The sequence below is a fragment of the Emys orbicularis genome, chromosome 11 (assembly GCF_028017835.1).
Source record: "Emys orbicularis isolate rEmyOrb1 chromosome 11, rEmyOrb1.hap1, whole genome shotgun sequence".
NCBI lineage: Eukaryota > Metazoa > Chordata > Testudines > Emydidae > Emys > Emys orbicularis.
In genome coordinates this window covers 28,872,365-28,890,533 of record NC_088693.1, presented here as the reverse complement: position 1 = coordinate 28,890,533, position 18,169 = coordinate 28,872,365, and the positions used below count along the sequence as shown (strand labels likewise).

General features: G+C 38.1%; 1 protein-coding gene across 1 annotated transcript in view; it reads right to left on the bottom strand.

Moving 5' to 3' along the window:
• Positions 1-18,169, bottom strand: part of GALNT13 (polypeptide N-acetylgalactosaminyltransferase 13) — a 324,991-nt gene that overhangs the window by 131,878 nt on the left and 174,944 nt on the right. The window contains exon 7 of the mRNA XM_065413193.1: positions 11,528-11,645. Coding sequence (XP_065269265.1) covers positions 11,528-11,645 — 118 coding nt within the window. The remainder of the gene's footprint in view (positions 1-11,527; positions 11,646-18,169) is intronic.

Sequence of the window (18,169 nt, the reverse complement as noted above, 5' to 3'; positions counted from 1 at the left end):
AAATGCATTTCTATAGCACAACCCATAACTTTATGAGTTTATAATTAATTCTATTTTTTATGTTTTAGGTTAAGATTTCAAGAGATCTGGATGGTGAAAACATATTTTACATGCATCAGTAATCTGTTTCACAGGATTTTAGAAAGGGAAACTAATACTTTTTCTTACTTGAACATGCTTACACGTATTGATGGTTCAATTAGAACATTCATCAATCACAGTTTACACGCAGGCATTGAAATAACGGTACAAAAAACATGTTTTCCATCACATGAAAATGACTATAATCAACACAAGAAACAGCTGCCTTGATAAGGAAATATGTAGAAAATTTATTTGAAAATAGCCATGAATAATAATTATTATATGCTATAATAATGAAATTAGCTATTTCAATGCCCTTGTGATACTTGCAGCTAACTTTTCACAAAAATGAATCTGAGGATGCAGTATAGATAGTGGTGCATACATTTACATTCAGAATAAATGGAGCTTAGGTGCACAAACCTTACTGCATGCCCAAAGGAAAGAGCATAAATAAGTGGGAGTCCTGAGTTCATGGATGTATAGTAAAGCATGTAAGCACATGTGCAGTGCATTCTGGGTACAAACTGTGCTCCTAAAATTAGTCAGTAGAGTTGAATATTTATTGAGTTGAATATAACTTATGGAATATTGAAAAGCCCTTTGGGCTAGTTTTTCAGAATGACTGTTTGGCAGGTACTCAGAGACTCAAAATTACACAAACACTTAAAATAATTTTCAGTGTCACCATCTACTTTAGTTTTACTTCTGAAAATAAGTAAGCAGGCATGCAACTTTTCCAGCCTCACTATGAGTTACACTGGCTCACATTATTTTGTCCATAATTATATAGTGTGGCTTAGGTCTTTTAGACAGCTAGATCAGTGACTGTGCCTAAAATAGTGTACTTAAATATCTAAATCACCTGTGTAATCACTGCAATTTTGCAAGTGCAAAAATAAAGGCCCAGATAAAGTCAGGCTAAGGACCTGGAATTATTAATCCTTTCTGCACATTGGGAAAAGCGTTACCCATATTATTCAACAGTTATATCAGGAAAGCAAAATCCAGTAAAGTGGTGCAAGTTAAGAAGCGACATATAAAAGAGCCTAAACATGGCACAGCTGTCAGACATGTCCTTGGGCATCTGAACAGTGGCCATGTGTTTTTCAGTGATTGCCATAGATAGGCATATAGTAAATGGGGTGGGTTTTGGTTATGCTGACCCCCTCACTGTTTTTCTGGAAAAGGCTCTATTCTGCAGTGCTGTGTGGCTGTTACATAGTGATTTTGATGACTGCTATAATGTGAGTGTTTCTTAAGGTGGAGAAATACTACCCAATAACACAGCTGAATTAAACATGCTTTTTCCTCATTGATTTATTTGGATTTCTACAATAATAAAGAAAGTGTCTATACAAAGCTCTAGGCACACACAATACTAGGTACAAAACCAAGATTAAACAATATCTTATTCTCAACAAAGTATGAGTTTAGCTTTCTTTGGCCTTGACACGCTCCATTTTTCTAAAGGACAACCCCTTTTCCGGCTTAAACTCCTATTTAATGCTCCACTCACCTCAGAAAAGCCCACCGACTGTTATTTAAGGTTCCTTTTCCACTATGAGGGGACTCTGGGCATTCCCTTATGGACAATAACCCCTACAGAACTGAATAAAAAATGAAAAATATTTGAAACATCCTGTAGAATGAGGGAAATAAATCCTTGCTATAAAATTCTCTAGAATGGATTTAAAAAAAACCTAAAGAAAGAATGTAATACAGAATAAGATCCCGAACAGGCTTTAGAGTAATTCCTATAAAAAAAACTATTAAGTGTCTACAAAACACTGGTGGTTTCATCCTTACTAAATTGTTTAGAACTTTTTCAGAAAGGTCTCAATTATGCACTTCAGCCAGTTACACTATTTAGGTGCTTAATTACACCCACCTGACTGGTTAAAACACCTTTTACACCACTGGACGATTTACTCCTGAATGGCTAAATGTTCCACTTTATTTTTACATGGTGCAGTGAGCAAAGTGAAAAATTAGCAGCTCCCAAGCCTTCACTGTATGCAATCCTCTTGTAACTATAGCATGTTGTTTTACAGCCCAAGGCATTTAGTGAAAGATGAATGTGACAACTCGTGCTGTGTGTACTGCTTCTTTAAATCAGTATCAGGAAGCTATACAGGAGACAGGTGGGTCAACCTACAGGCATAAAATGTACACTACAGCAGAGAGACAGAGGGATAGATTTAGGGATATTTTCTTTTATTAGACTAAAGATCTTTATTCATTGTTAAAGGAGATACTGTGTCATATTTTGTCAAATTGTCATTGTTATATGACTTGCTACAAATAAAATCATTAAAGAGAAAGCAAAGATCAGTAGCACTGCTAAAAGATTATATTGATTTATTTGAAAATACAAAAGTCATATTTAATAACTTGTATTACCATTATCTTGTGGAATATTTTATGTGGAGTTGTGTAACTGTTTTCCCAATAGAATAGATAGACATTTCATTAAGTATCATTAATCTGTATTATCTGAGTCAAGCCCTGTATTGTTACTGCAAGTAATAAGGGAAATAGGATGTCTCCAATCTGTATATTTGTGGAAATGAAAACTTTGTGGAACTATTCCATTTGCACACATACACTCCACAGCTCAAGGATCTCTGTACAGTGCAAATACTCCAGCTGGGCGATTCAATATACTAAATATTAATGTCTACTGATTACACTCCTAAGACTTTTCTGAAGTGAATGAAAACACTAATGCCAGTTCCTCATCCATCAGGATAAAAGCAGGTTATTTGATACTGATGCACCTTCTTGAAGCCAGTTGGATAACAGAGAAATCAGCTTACAAATTAGCTGCAATATCTAGTCTAGATTTACAGTGGACAAAGTATTGAGTGAGAAAGGAACCATATAATCCAATTAAATCCATTTAATATTTGTGCTTATAGATGATACCATCTTCACTAGGAAGTGGGTGTGCAGGCAATGGGACTCCAGAAAGCATTGTAGACATCAGCCCAAAAGGGCAACTGTAGTTTGCGAAACGTTTATAAATAACAATTAGAGAAACTTACAGGAGATATTTAGGGATCCTGATCCTTTTGCATTTGCATTCCTAGGATGGTGCCTTCTTAGTCAGAAGTGATACCAAGAATACGCAGTTTGTTCTAGTGATTTGAAAAGTGAAGGATCCTCAAGATACCCTTTTCCTCTCAACTCGAACATCAGATAAAAAAAAGAGAGGTATTAAAAGATCTCAGAGATTTCAACAATGCCAATTGTGGCTGACTCCTACTCACAATGGTTTTCTCAACAAAATGGTCAGTTTTCAGAATGGAGAGAGGTAAATAGTGGTGTCCCCCAGGGATCTGTACTGGGCCCAGTCCTATTTAACATATTCATAAACGAACTGGAAAAAGGGGTAAACAGTGAGGTGGAAAATTTTGCAGATGATACAAAACTACTCAAGATAGTTAAGTCCCAGGCAGACTACGAAGAGCTACAAAAGGATCTCACAAAACTGGGTGACTGGGCAACAAAATGGCAGATGAAATTTAATGTTGATAAATGCAAAGTAATGCACATTGGAAAACATAATCCTAACTATACATATATAATGTAGCTAATCTAAATTAGCTGTTACAACTCAAGAAAGAGATCTTGGAGTCATTGTGGATTGTTCTCTGAAATCATCCACTCAATGTGCAGCGGCAGTCAAAAAAGCAAACAATGTTGGGAATCATCAAGAAAGTGATAGATAATAAGACAGAAAATATCATATTGCCTCTATATAAATCCATGGTATGCCCACACCTTGAATACTGCGTGCAGACATGGTTGCCCCATCTCAAAAAAGATATATTGGAATTGGAAAAGGTTCAGAAAAGGGCAACAAAAATTATTAGGGGTATAGAACAGCTTCCGTATGAGGAAAGATTAATAAGACTGGGACTTTTCAGCTTGGAAAAGAGGCGACTAACGGGGAATATGATAGAGATCTATAAAATCATGACTAGTGTGGAGAAAGTAAATAAGGAAGTGTTATTTACTCCTCATAATACAAGAACAAGGGGCCACCAAATGAAATTAATAGGTAGCAAGTTTAAAACAAACACAAGAAAGTATTTTTTCACACAATGTACTGTCAACCTCTGGAACTCCTTGCCAAAGGGTGTTGTGAAGGCCAATACTATAACGGTGTTCAAAAGGGAGCTAGATAGATTCATGGAAGATAGGTCCATCAATGGCTATTAGCCAGGATGGGCAGGAATAGTGTCCTTAGCCTCTGTTTGCCAGAAGCTGGGATTGGGGGACAGGGCATGGATCCCTTTGGGGCACCTGCCATTGGCCACTGTCAGAGGACAGGATACTGGGTTTGATGGACCTTTGGTCTGACCCAGTATGGCCGTTCTTATGTTCAGTTTTGAAGTTTTCGGACTATAACACAGGTTCCTGGAGCAAACTTCCTGCTTTAGTGTCATATTCATCATGCTTCTGGTTGGTAAACACACACATCTTTGACTTTCTTTGGACAGAACAATCATTTGTCTATCTTTGATTTCCTGCAGCTTTTGAAAAGTGTTCTTATCCATCACAATTTTGTTTTTGAAGTTTTGCTGATAATTAATATATGCTGAGCTTCAACAGGAGCTACAGCCACAGTCTTTGGCAACAAAAATTCGGCTAAGGGAACATGCCCACATCCTACCCTTCAGAATAATTCACTTTCAAATGGTCTTGCTTCTATTTTATGGTGTATGGGATCATTATCTGACAAAGAAACATTAAGGAAACTGTTTTTGTAAGGCACCTTTGAGACTGAAATCTCTATAACAAGAACAACAATACAGTGCATGCTTCCTCTCCTAGAGTGATACAACCATTACTTTAATGATGTCTCAAGTGCACAGTAAGGAACAAACAAACTAAAAAAACAACCCCCAAATGTAAGTGTTCCTTTCATCTGAGAAGTGTACAATATGCATACTATGGAGTGCTGTAGCAGATCGAGCACTCACCGCCTCCTCTTGGTCAGTCTGGGAATTAGCTCATCAGCCTCGGAGCGCCTCCTGCTGGCTGGTGTCTCGCCTGCCTCAGGCCTCATGTCCCTCCTGGACCCCAGTGCCCCTTACCTTGAGGTTCTGCCCACCGCAGTCTCCCCACACTCTGGGTCTTCCCTCCCAGGGGAACTCCCAATCCCCTATACCCACCTTGCCTCAGTGGCTACTGCCAGTCATCATCTAAACATTTTCAGGGGCAGACTGCAGTCTATAATGGCCACTCATCACTGGCAAGGGGGTTGGACCAGCTGCCTCTGCCTCTCCCTCTCCCCGGGCTACACCTCTGCGGCCCCCGTACCTGCTTTGGGCCTTTAACAAGGCCTTAGCCTGGGGAGTTGCCAGGCTGGAGCTCCCCAGCTCCTCTTGCCCTTCACCAGCCCTGCTCTGCTTCCAGTACCCTGAGCTCCCAGGCAGCTAGGCCCTTCTCCCTCCAAGGCTGGAGAGAGTCTGTGTCTGCTTTCTGGCCCTGCAGCTCTTTTATAGGGTCCACCCTGGCCCTGATTGGCTGCCTCCCAGCCTTTTCCTATTGGCACTCAGCCCCAGCCCTCTCCCAGATCTGGCCTTTAACCCCCTCAGGGCTGGAGCGAGGTGACCACCCCGCTACAAATGCATTATTGCATTAATAAAATTTGGCTCTCTCTCTCTTCAAATTGTTTTGTAACGTCTTGACTCCATCTGTACATTGTGGCAACCTTTTCTTCATTCAGATCTAAAAAGGCAATCTGCTTGGCCATGTCAAACATGGCTGTAGGGACGCTTTTTCTAGAGGAGGGATTCCAACATAGCCATGATGTTCTAACCAATTGGTACAAGCATTAATAAGTCAAATGATGTTAGAATTCTCCAAGTCTATGTCAGAAAGGGAAACAATGGATGGCAGTAAGAGATTACCATTGGTAAATTATGAAGGATGTAATTCAGGAGAAAAAGACGCACACAAAAAAGAGTATTAACTCCATTGAGGCTGTGGGAAAATAGTGAAGTAACATGAAAATCATGTCAAGCATCTATCAAACCAAGAGTACCAAAAGTGCATTTGCACTAGGACTCTGCATTTTTTGTTCATTTTGCACCAATGCAACTCAGACCATGGTTAGAAGAGGCAATGATAAAAATGCCTGAATGTGCTATATTAGTGCTTCCACTGTTGCTAGCACTAGTGGAGCTGAACTGGGGCTGGAGAAAGAGTGAAAAACGTTGACAAGCCCTCAAAGTTGCCATCTATTTCCAAAATGTATTATATGCTGCATGAAATTGAAGCTTATAAAGATGAAGCACAACAGAATAATATGCACGGTGACAATATTATCTTGAGTATAAAAATCTTCTACACAAAAGGGAATGGAAGTGCTTTATGAAAGAACAGACAGATAGATTCCCAGTTCTGTAACTAACAGGTAACAGCTGGTAGGTGTCAATGGGCACCTATCATTGTCATCAATAAATTTTGCAGTTGAAGAATTAACAGGCATGAGTCAGCACAAGGTTAACTAGTTTCTCCTAGTGTTGCAGAATGGACGGCCATACCTTCATATGTACTAGCATTCACCTTTCTAAGTGTATATGAGTTGAGGTAGTCCCAAGACTTATAAATTTTATCCATTCTTAACTTCAAAAGGGAAAAAAAACATTTTCTTTTTCAAACTTGTCTTGATTATTGGTAGAGCTGGTTGAAAAAAATGTCTACATTTCAATTTTTTTGACAAAAGAGAGATAGAGAGAGAGAGAGAGAAGGGGATAAATGGTTTGGGAAAAAAATTTACGAACATTTCCCCAAAATTTCAACCCGTTTTAAGCATATGCTTACATGCTTTCCTGAATGGAGTGTTTGACTTCATTTGGACTACTCAGTACTTAAATTCTTTCACTGAAGCTATGTTGATTTACCCCAGCTGAGTATCTGGCCCTCAGTGTGTAACTCTTTTTAAGCTATACCTATGAAAACAAAAGGGTAGCCAGAATTTTGTTTTTTTCACATCCAGAAAATTGTATATTTCTAACTCCAGAAGAGCTGAAGTGATTTTTACTATTTAACTTATAAATGTTCACCTTTGGGAAGAGAAGCTACCTTTAAAACATCTGCCCCAAAGGTGACTGTTTTGTTATGATCTTAGATCTGACTTCTCCTTTCTTAAGCCTTTCATTTTCCTCTCTGTCTTTGTGGAGACAAATTCTCTTAAATACATATGTAACTCTGATCTGGGGCCTGATCCTTTTGAAGCCAATTGTTCTCAGTCCCTTTTGTCAGAGAGATGGACAGACACTGTAATCTGAATTTCAAAGATAATGAGTATCCCCGGATCCTATTCAGTTCAAATACTCAGCATTTCTGAAAATGTCCTACTGTTTGAACATACAATGCTCACCTCTTTGTAATCACCCAATTATTGTTCTTCATTAAAACATTCAATGGAGCTTGCTTCCTCTCCAATGCTGCAATATAGGAGTATAAAAGGGATGTACAGGGCTAGTGAAGATTTATCCCTTAAATTTATTCATAAGAGTGATTCCTCAGAATGTCCATCATAGGACAATAGGATAAAAAGGGATTGTTTGGTAGTAGGTTTTGAACTGCTTACCATTAACTTTTAGATCCTAGCTAAAACTAAGCTTTGGGACATGTATTCCAAAAATAACAACATAATTAAATAGTATGACACCAACCGGTAAAGGCCAGAAAATTCTAACTTTGGACAAACACTCCATCTTTACATTAGGTTGTGTCTCTGTTTTCAGCTTTAAGTGGGGAATTCCAATCACAATTTTTAATTTCCTAGCTTCTGATAGCAAGTGTGTCATCATTAACATTATTCAAGCCTACTGCTTATTATGTGTTGGTAACTATTCACAGTCCAAAAAGAACTCAATGACCGGCACCTGTAGGTCTTGAGATACCCAGAATACAGAGTATTACATTCAGCATAAATTCCTGAAAGAATAACTTGAGTCTATAATCAGAAGCTTGCAAGAGGAGAGCCTATATAGAATTCTGAATACTTCCTTGACAAAACTACATCCTGATGGAATTCTCTAGAGGGAAAGTCCACCACAAATTTGAGGAGACACAATGTGCCAACACACATTTCTGCTAGATGACACAAAAGCTTCAGATGATGAAATATTCTTTTAAGAAAATGAACAAACATTCACCACTATCCCTGGCTAGTTGTCTTAGCAGACAGGCCAAGCATTTCACAGGTGAGGAGACTAAACTTCGCTCTCACCATAAAAGGTAATCCCTCCAGAACAGGTAGAGAAAGGCACATTACTGAGCTAGCATAAGTAAAGGTTTTGTTGACTCTTACCATGCTGTGCTCATTTTGTGACTAAATAGACTCAAGCCACCATAGGTATCAGTCTGGCATCTTCCACAAAAACAACACTTGAATAAAATAAATACTGTAAACCCTGGTACCATTAGACAAGGCTTCACCTGCTGGTACTTGTACCATGGTAGCTACATCACTAGTTTTCAACAGAGCTGGTCAAAAAATGCAGAAAACTTCATAGAAAAAAAATTGAAACTAGAAATGTTTTCACCAGCTTTAGTTTTTAATTTGTTCCCATTGGTATTTTATTAATCAATTCCTGCTTGATGTCTAAAAACTTGTTTTAATTAGGTCACACTTTGCCTCCTTTTAAAATGTAAAGGCTCTGAATACCAAGAAATAGCATAGTATTAATGCTTTCCATTTCCATGGTAATCACATTGCACTGAAAACATATTTTATTTCTATTATTGATACCTTGCTCTCTTATTAGGTTGATGCTTATTTTTCAAACTGGTGATTTTTCTTGAAGTTTAAATGTCTTCTGAAGTAAGACATGAAATAGCTTTTTCTAATGTGATGCCTGGAGAGTTCATCAGAAAATTCATAAGCTTATTTTGCCCAGTTTTAATGAGTGAGGAAGGATAGATCTGTTTGTGAAGCTCCCTCTTCTCCTTACTACAAGTGCATATTTTATAACTAGCAATTGTGTTACTGCCCTTGACCATTTCAAATATTCTGGAGTGACATTTTTAATCTGAATTTGGAATTTAGTGTCTAATGAAAGAGTCCCACAATTTATATAACATGGGCCAAATGCTGAGGTCTTTACTTAGACGAATTCCTATTAACATCCCTAAATGGGAGCAAAGTGCAAATTGAACAAGGACCTCCCGATTTGACTGTATATGTCTAAAGAAACTATTAAAAGGGGGGAAATGCTATCAACAGATGCTTTGCTCTCCAGAGAATGGAATATTCTATGACCAGCCAACTCACATCACAAACCTAAACACACAGGGTGAAATCCTGGCCCTACTGAAGTCAATGGGAGTTTTGCCCTGGCCCCATTGAAGTCAATGGAGCCAGGATTTCACCTGATAGGTAATCATGTTCTTTAAAACAATTCTCAGTTTAAATAGGGTTATACTTTCTAAGGGACATCTGTTATGGAAAGAGTTATTGTCTAGTGCACTACGGTTCAAAGCAGCTAAATCCTCAGAGTTCTTGACCTCTGTCTGGGTAGATACCACAGGGATACCCCAACTGCCTCCCAGGGAGCTGGGAAACAACAAGGCAACGTAGAATCAGTGGAGGATGGAGAACACTATATTTAAGACATTAAGCTCCTCAGAGCAAGTTTTTAAAATATAGGGCACTGATTCAGGTAAGCACACACTTTAAGTCTATCCTTATTGAAACTGGTTCTTAAGTATGAGCTTAAAGCTAAGTATATGTGTATGTGCTGTCCTGAATTGAATACTACACTTTTCTTCAGAGGCACAGACACAGTGTGTGTGTGGAGGGGGGGGGGGGGGGAGAGAGAGCGCGCACAGATGGCAAGGAATTGTAAATTACTTCATTTTTTGCACTTACAAAAATTTGTAAGAATCTGTACAAAGAAAATGCAAAATCAAAAATGGAGAATTATGTACAAATCAAGGCCTGAGGCCTCATCAATATTTTTGTTAACAGGAGACAAAAAAAAGCATTTATCAAATGTCTAGGATTAGAGCTTTAAGGAGTTAGATGAGGGCTAAACAATTTCTTCAGGTTTCCTACTTGACAGTATGTTACAAAGGGAACCATGGAAAGAAGCTTCCTCAGTAACAGGACAGAGTCCTTCTCAAAGACAATAGATGAAATGCCCTGAAATTAGAACTACAATAGGTAGAGCCCTGCAAATCTGCAGGTATCCGCAAAAATGGTCTGCGGATAGGATGCAGAGCGAAATTTTGCATCTAGAGCCCTGCAAATCTGAATATCTGTGGATCATTTTTGCTAATCGGATGCAGACACAAATTTTGTCTCCATGGAAGGCTCTAACAATGTACTTTTCCTGGACAATTATGGACTATTGTGTCCAGGTTCATTGGGACATGGTTTAATTCACATCAAAAATTTTAGTTTTAAAATGCCTGTTCTTTGGGGTTAAGATTGCTCATCATAAGTTGCAGACATTCATTTACTTTTATACCCAGCAAAAAGTGAACTGAATTAACAGGTACATTTAAACACGTGGGTACACACATACAGTATTGTACATCTGATACTTTAAAGTAAAAACACTCAAGGCAAAAGAAGCTTAGAAAAAAAATCTCTATCCTTCTACTTCATTGAACAATAAACAACGATGCTTTCACTATGTAGTTAAGATACTGCCAAAGCTTCAGCTGATTTCTTCTAAAAGTAATAATAATGTCTGCTTGACAAAACTTTAGTGTTTTATGCGTAGAAAAGGGATGTATTTAATTTTATTTTGCATACTACTTTGCCTTGTAAAGACTGCAATACATCATATAATATTAAGTCATTTTTCACATCCTTCCTAATCATTTATTCATCAAAGCCGCAATTTTCCAATCTTCCTTTGATTTAAAAAGGTAATTTACAAAATAAATGCATTTCATTTTATTCTTGTAAGGGGCAAAATGCCTCTAACTGATAGAAATCAAGTCACTATTTTGCAGGATATGAAATTCCTTAGAGAGCATGGCTCTCATATGTATAAAGAATAGAAATCCTAGTCATAGCTTGCAAATCCATGATAATATACATAGTTGAAAGCTTCTGTTGAAAAGCATAGTTGGATTTTCAATACTGCACACTTTATTTAATTTATGTCAATTGGCATCCCAACTGTTTCAATGAAAGCCCTGGGGTTTTAATATAAATATATTAGTAAACCTTATGATAACTTTAAAATCATTATCTAAAAATCTTTCAGAACAATGATAAATGTTGCATGCAGTAGAAAAAGAACCCCAAAAACACGACCACGAGGCATCTCTAGTTATTTTTAGAATTTTAAATTAATCCAGAACTTGCATTTTAGCTCAAACAAAAGTGCCTCATCTGCAATGTACATGTCATTATAGTATAACTGTTGGTTGTCAGAAAATGAAGTAAAATGGGAATTACCCTAAAAGACATTTCAAGATTTTCTCCACCCCAGATATCCATTCCTGCATCGTAAGTTCCTATCTCTTCAAAGTAGTTTCTGTCAATAGAAAATAGGCCACCAGCCATAGTAGGGGTCCTAGTTGAAAACAAACAGAAATAAAAAAAGAAAAAAGAAAAAAGAAAAATACCTTTTGAAAGACACTGAAATTTAATAAATGATACTATAGCACACATGTCTCCAGACCTTTTGAATATAAAAATATATTCTAAATACATTAATGAAAATATATAAAATAATATGATTTAGAATGTCTACAGCTCTAATCCAGCTGTGGGCCAAATAGTGCAGTTCTTATTCAGGCAAAACTCCCACTGACAACAGGAGTTTTACTGAGTAAGAACTGCAGCATCACTCTGTACGTGAAATTCCACTTAATATGATGCACCTAAAAAAATCAGTTTAAATGGATGGAATATTGGCCTTTTGCTTCTGGAATAGCAGTTTAAATCCAATCTGATATGCTTAGTGAAGAGAGTTTAATGCCTTTAGCTCTCCCCTTAGAGAGAGACTAAATGTTCATAAAATTACCAGGCATAATCTCCTTTAACAGGATTATAAATCTTTACAACAGGCAAATCCAATCAGAGTGCAAATTCACTATGAGTAAAAATATCCTGTTTCCCTGTAAAGATTTTTTAGAGTTTAAATCTACATTAATGACAAATGTTTATCTGAGATAATATAAACATATATTATTGAAACGGTACTAATTTCAGGCTTCACAGACACTCGGCTTTGGCCTTCTCTTACCATCAGAATAAAGGCTGAGATAATTTCATAATCAATGCTTTTATTAGTGCATCTATAGTACTGTCAACCTAAATACTAGTGCACAGCTAAGGAGAGAGGACAGAACTAGCATGGAATCTAAGTTAAAACTTGACCCCGCAAACATGGCTATGAAGAACTTTAGTCATATGTTCTAGTATTTCACAATAGCGTCTTTATGTTCTATACTCTCCCTCATTGAAAAATTGGCCCTCCACACTTTAGTTAATCTATTTGTAAATTCCTTAGGGCAGGATTGTGATCTGTCCTTACAACACCATACAAGGGAGTAAGAAGGTGCAAGGCACTGCGTTAATCCTCTGCATGGGTTATCTACATGGAGGGGCAGTGTGGGAAGGAGAGCAACTATTGTGGAAATGCTATTCCACTATTGTATAGATGGGCAAGCAGGGGGTGGGGAGATTGGCAGGGTCTTGGCTCTGACCCTCTCCTGCAATCCACTAGTCAGCAGATTCGAGCCAGTGTGGAGGCTACTGGTATAGACCAATAGCAGATTACTTCCTTCCAGTACAAAAGGGAAGGCAGAGAGCAAATAACGGCAATTAATTCTCTGATCTGCTCTGATGGTGCAGCTAAGCCCTGCCCCTTACTGAAGGCAGGTTCTAAAGTTACATTCTAGCCCTTAATATTTAAGATGCTGATGTGATGAAGCACTTAAGCTTGAGCTTAACTTTAAGCAGTCCCATTACAGTAATGAAGTCTTATGTGCTTTGCTGGATAAGAATATCTGAGCACAAAAAAATTAGAATAACTATTAATTAGGGACTGGTGTTCAAATATGGAAATTGAATAGTGGTTTTATCCTCAGAATTAAGAACAATTACAAAATGAATGACACTTAATTAGAATATGCATTTTGAAACTAATCTTTTCTATTACATTGTATACAAATATATATAGACGCACATACAAACAGCTTTAATAGACAGCTGAGTCAATAATTTAGTAATTCACAACAATTAATTTATTCAGCAAGTTTTCTTTATACAATGGATTGTTTGTGAAGATTGAATATCAGATACTCAAGTACAATGTTTAAAATTTGTAGTTTGCTCCTTGTCTTTGGTCAGATATGTCACAGGTTTCTCTTCCCTGAATGGATAAGCAATGCAACCACTTCCAGCACAAATACCCATGGTGTGTGAATTTAAAATTCAGTTTCCATGAATGCCTGTGAATGTGACATTGCAGTTGGCTTTGTGAAAATGTGGATGTCAATTTGATTGCTCAAATGAGCATAGCTCAACAGAATTCATTCAGTAATATGGGTGAATATTCAGGCAAATTACCGATCCAGCTCTATTCAACTACATATACACATAGACCTTTGTGCACAGCAAGGGACCTCTTCCATTGTTATTTTAGCACCAGCACAACTTCCCTGGTGTTTAATAACAATGGGAGCACTAGTGTGCACTAGCCACCCCTTTCTAACTGTTCCAGTGGTAAAGAGAGCTGGCTACTGGTCTATACTAGCACTCCCACCATTGCTAGTGCCAGTGAAGCTACACTGCTAAGAGATTTCCTTGAAATCCTCCATGTTACCTTATATACCTATACATATATTTTGTATGACATATACAGCTGATACCACAGAGTATTTGCCTTTGCATAATTATTTCCTCTTCTGCCAGAGCTTACTATCATAACTCCTAATAAGATAGCATAGTTCAGTGAAGAGCAACCAAATGATATTGAACCTCTGCATTTACCTACATTTCATAGGTGTATTTTTCTCCCCATGCTCTCTACACTGCAAGCTCAGATAATTAACTGTCTGTCATTTCGGTATAGTTAAGCCTTCCTAGGTCTCAAAGCTGCTTAACTGCCCTCAACCTTGCTATATTTCTGCCACAAATATCATCATTGACTCTCTGAGCTATAATGAGGAACAATAATGAAACTGAACAGATGGTAATGATTTTTGGCTATGGCCCCCTACCTGACTGGGGCATTTCACTGTACGAGATTGTAATACTGTAGGTGACTATCATCAAGCAGGAGAAAAAACAAAAATTCCTGTAATTTGTATACACTTCACATTATATTTTAGAGTGCTTACCAATTCAAAAATATTAGGTTTAAATGACAATTATATTAGTGGCTAGTTAAAGACCTCTATTTCTGTGTAAAATCACTACACTGAAACCTAAAACACTAAGTTTGCTGAGTTTTATTTACATATTTGAAACTGACCAGATTCATCAGGAGATCACCAAGATTCACAAATGTTTTGCACAAACCTGCATGTAGCAAGGCATGAACAAATGTGGGCCAACATATGAGCCCTATATTGCAAACACACATATAGGAGATTATCTTACTGAAATTAGTAGTCCCATTGGTTTCACATAAGTAGAATTACTCATCTGTGCATGGGATTGCAATATTAAGCCCTGATGCTTTGCATCAAAATCATGTGAAAATTTTCATTTTTGCAGATTCATTGTGAAAGCAAGCGACTCTTGGCAGTTTCAACTGAGTTTTACTTTGAGATTTGTGGGGCTTTTGAAATTTGATGGCAGCGTCGTGGGTGCAAATGCACAGAGATCAAAACTGTAAGCAATGTTCACCTCAATCCTTACAAACTGAAACTACTGAATATCGTACAGGCCTACTGTAAAATTTACATACACATCAATAAAGGGGTTACCTAAATAAAACATGACAGCCAAAACTATTATCAACTATGTAAATTGAACTTGTTACATAAACAAATAGCTGTGCCGCTGTCATTGTAAAAACAACTAAAATAGCGATAATAGAAAGAATAAAGTCTTATTGATCCTTGTTGAAATTCGGCTGCTGCCCACTATATGATTATCAGTGCATTGTGCATGTTAGGTGTTGATTGTTTAAGAGTAAAGGTAGTATATTCTGATTTATTTTTCTGGTCTTATTTGGTCTTTTCTGGTCTTATTTGGCTTTTTTGGTTTGTTCGGTTTTTGTCAACCCACTGAGATAGACCAGGGAAGAAGATCTGGCTCCTTGATGCTGGGTAAAAGGAGCAACACAACATAAAAGCACCCTAAAAGCCCCATATTCTGATGAGGGATGATTCAGTCAGTGCAGGGCCTGTGGAATACTGCCTCCCAGTGATCACCTTGCAAGCTAGGGCATAGGGACAGAGAGGCATGCTGGTGGGGAGGCTGCAGAGATTCTAGGCAGCACTGTGGTCCATAGGGGAGCTGCCAAAAATTAGATAAGGCCTCCAGGGCTGTTCAAGTTATGTTGGGAGTCTCCTCAAGCCCTGGAGCAGCCTAGAACTGGGAGGGAGGAAAGGGGGCTTAAAGCTGCCCTACGCCCCCCTGATCCTGGTTGTGAAATCTGTGCTGTACCTTTCAGAAGAGCAGCACAGAATATTACCCGTTATATTTAACTTTGGCTCCAAGAATTCTAAGTGGCAATTGATGAGTTACATATTTTTACACTGACAAGATGGGTGAAATTGTATCTTTTACTGAAACAACTTCTCTTGGAGAAAGAGACAAGCTTTCAAGTTCCACACAGAGCTCTGAAGAAGAGCTCTGTGTCAGCTTGAAGCTTATCTCTTTCACCAACAGAAGGTGGCCCCAGAAAAGATATTACTACATCCAACGTGTCTTTCTAACATCCTGGGACCAACATGGCTACAACAACACTGCATACAACATATTTTACAGTCGCAAATTATATGAATCACATTTAGCAACATGAGGGACTGCATGAGGGAATGTAAACAAATCATCATTTCCTGTGGTACTAGGAATTATGAATGAGACAAAGCTCCCAAGTCATTAGTTCAACTTTAGCCCAGTTTATCATGACCAACAGTCCTTTCCATTTTATGGCCGTACCACTCTATGCCATATGATTTGGTGGTCTCAGTCCAATTATTAGTGAGAAGATTTCCACAACCCAAAAAACAGAACTACAGTTTCACCAGCTGGCATCCTTGTTGATTGCCTCAACACACAGCCAAAAATGCAAACTATACCCCACCTTAGTGTATGTAAGATAAATAAGGACATTATCTATATGTAATCTGGAATAAGGATTCTATTTATATAGGTTCCTATTAGTATCAGACATCATCCAGTTGTTGGGATGGAGAATGAGAAAAGGATAAACAAGGTATGCGCTCTACTTTCTGTATATGTTTGTTCTTTTATTTTTATTCATAGTAGTTGGCATAATAATAAAATGCTTAGGAAGAAAACAAAAATGTCAAAATAAAGAGTGACTCAATAAATTTTAGCACCTAGTGAACTGAGCTTTTAAGAAGGAAGATGAATATGGTGATATCCAGTAAAGATGGACTGGCGTGGACAGCTTTAACGTGCACAGCACAAAAACATCTGGTATTTTTGACATTAAGCTGCGTTTAAACTGTTCTCAGAACAGACAGTATTCTGTTGCCTGAAGCATGATAATATGTTGGCACACTGACAGGAGGAGGAATCAACTTTCTCAAAGACACAGTGAGGTCTGCAGAGCACAAATAGTATGCAAGGCTATTTAAAGGAAAATATTAAGGAAGTAGTTCTGCTTAGCAAGAGTATGTGATTTGGTTAACCCTCTCTCTCTCTCTCATCATTTGGGCAGTGGTGGAATACAACAACCTGACAAAAGTGCATGGTTCAAAATTCCCTGTGGTGTTTGTTACTCCATTTTAATTAATCACAGATAGATGTTGGATTGATGCCTGTAATTAGTTACATAAAGCTCTGATTTGTAGTTCTTCCATTTTGTCATCTAGAACTAAAAAAGAATAGTGGTTTGGAAGTTACTATAACCTCCCCTCAAACGTGCTCCCATTGTCTTTTGATTTCACAACTCCTCCTAGTGTCCACTATATCCTTTCAGCCAATGGCTGCTAGTTTTATAACCACCATGTTGGTTGCAATCATCAGTGGAGTGAAATCAATGGCTGTCAGAGAAAATGTTGGAAAAGAAAGGTATAGACATCCCTTGGTGTAATGCATGCAATGTGGCTGTAGTTTGAAGCCTGATGGCTGGAGCAAGCTACAGAGGGCTGTACATGATCACACCTCCCACTTGTAGGGCAGAAGATCTACGTACTAGTGGGTCCTCCAGCCACACCCCTTCCATTCTTTGTGCACAACCATGAAGGGAGCTCAGTCGGAGAAGGGTTCTATGGCTGGCAGGGACTTTTCTCCTCTTATGTGCCCGTGGCATCCAGTCACCCTCTCTTCCATTACATCGCTTAACCCCCAGTGGTTCTGCAGCCTGAGGAATCTCTGTACTCATGGAAGAGGGGACTGTGTATATCTCTATGTGTATGTATAAAAATAAAGCATTTTGAAAAGGTCCGATAATCTATTGTGGCTCTACTGGGCCTAAGGTTATTCCAGTGAAAGTCAATGGGAGTTTTGCCATTTACTTAAATGGGAGCAGGATAAAAACTTTGGGGTTAAGTAGAAGCTTAATTAAGACATATATTGATTGACAGTCCTTACATCTTATTCTATTTCAGATAAACAAAGCACCCTTCTAAAGGAAGTGTCCTGCAGTAACTTCCACAGGCTGCCTGGGCCCAGACAATATTTGGGTTCAAACACTGAAGAATGATCAATCACAGTCCAGGTTTGATTTCTGCAAGAGACCAAATGATGGAAAAACCTTCAAAGGTGTTAAGATTCCAATTGGTTCTAGGGAGAATCCCCAAGTGCAATGTTTGTCTAAACTACTTTGGCTCTGGAAATCAATCTGCAGTTGGGGATTTCCTCTCCCTCTCTCCCCCCCACTCCCCGACCCCCTCCCTCCCTTTTTCCTCCTCACTCTGTAATTTTAGTCACAGATTGTCTCTT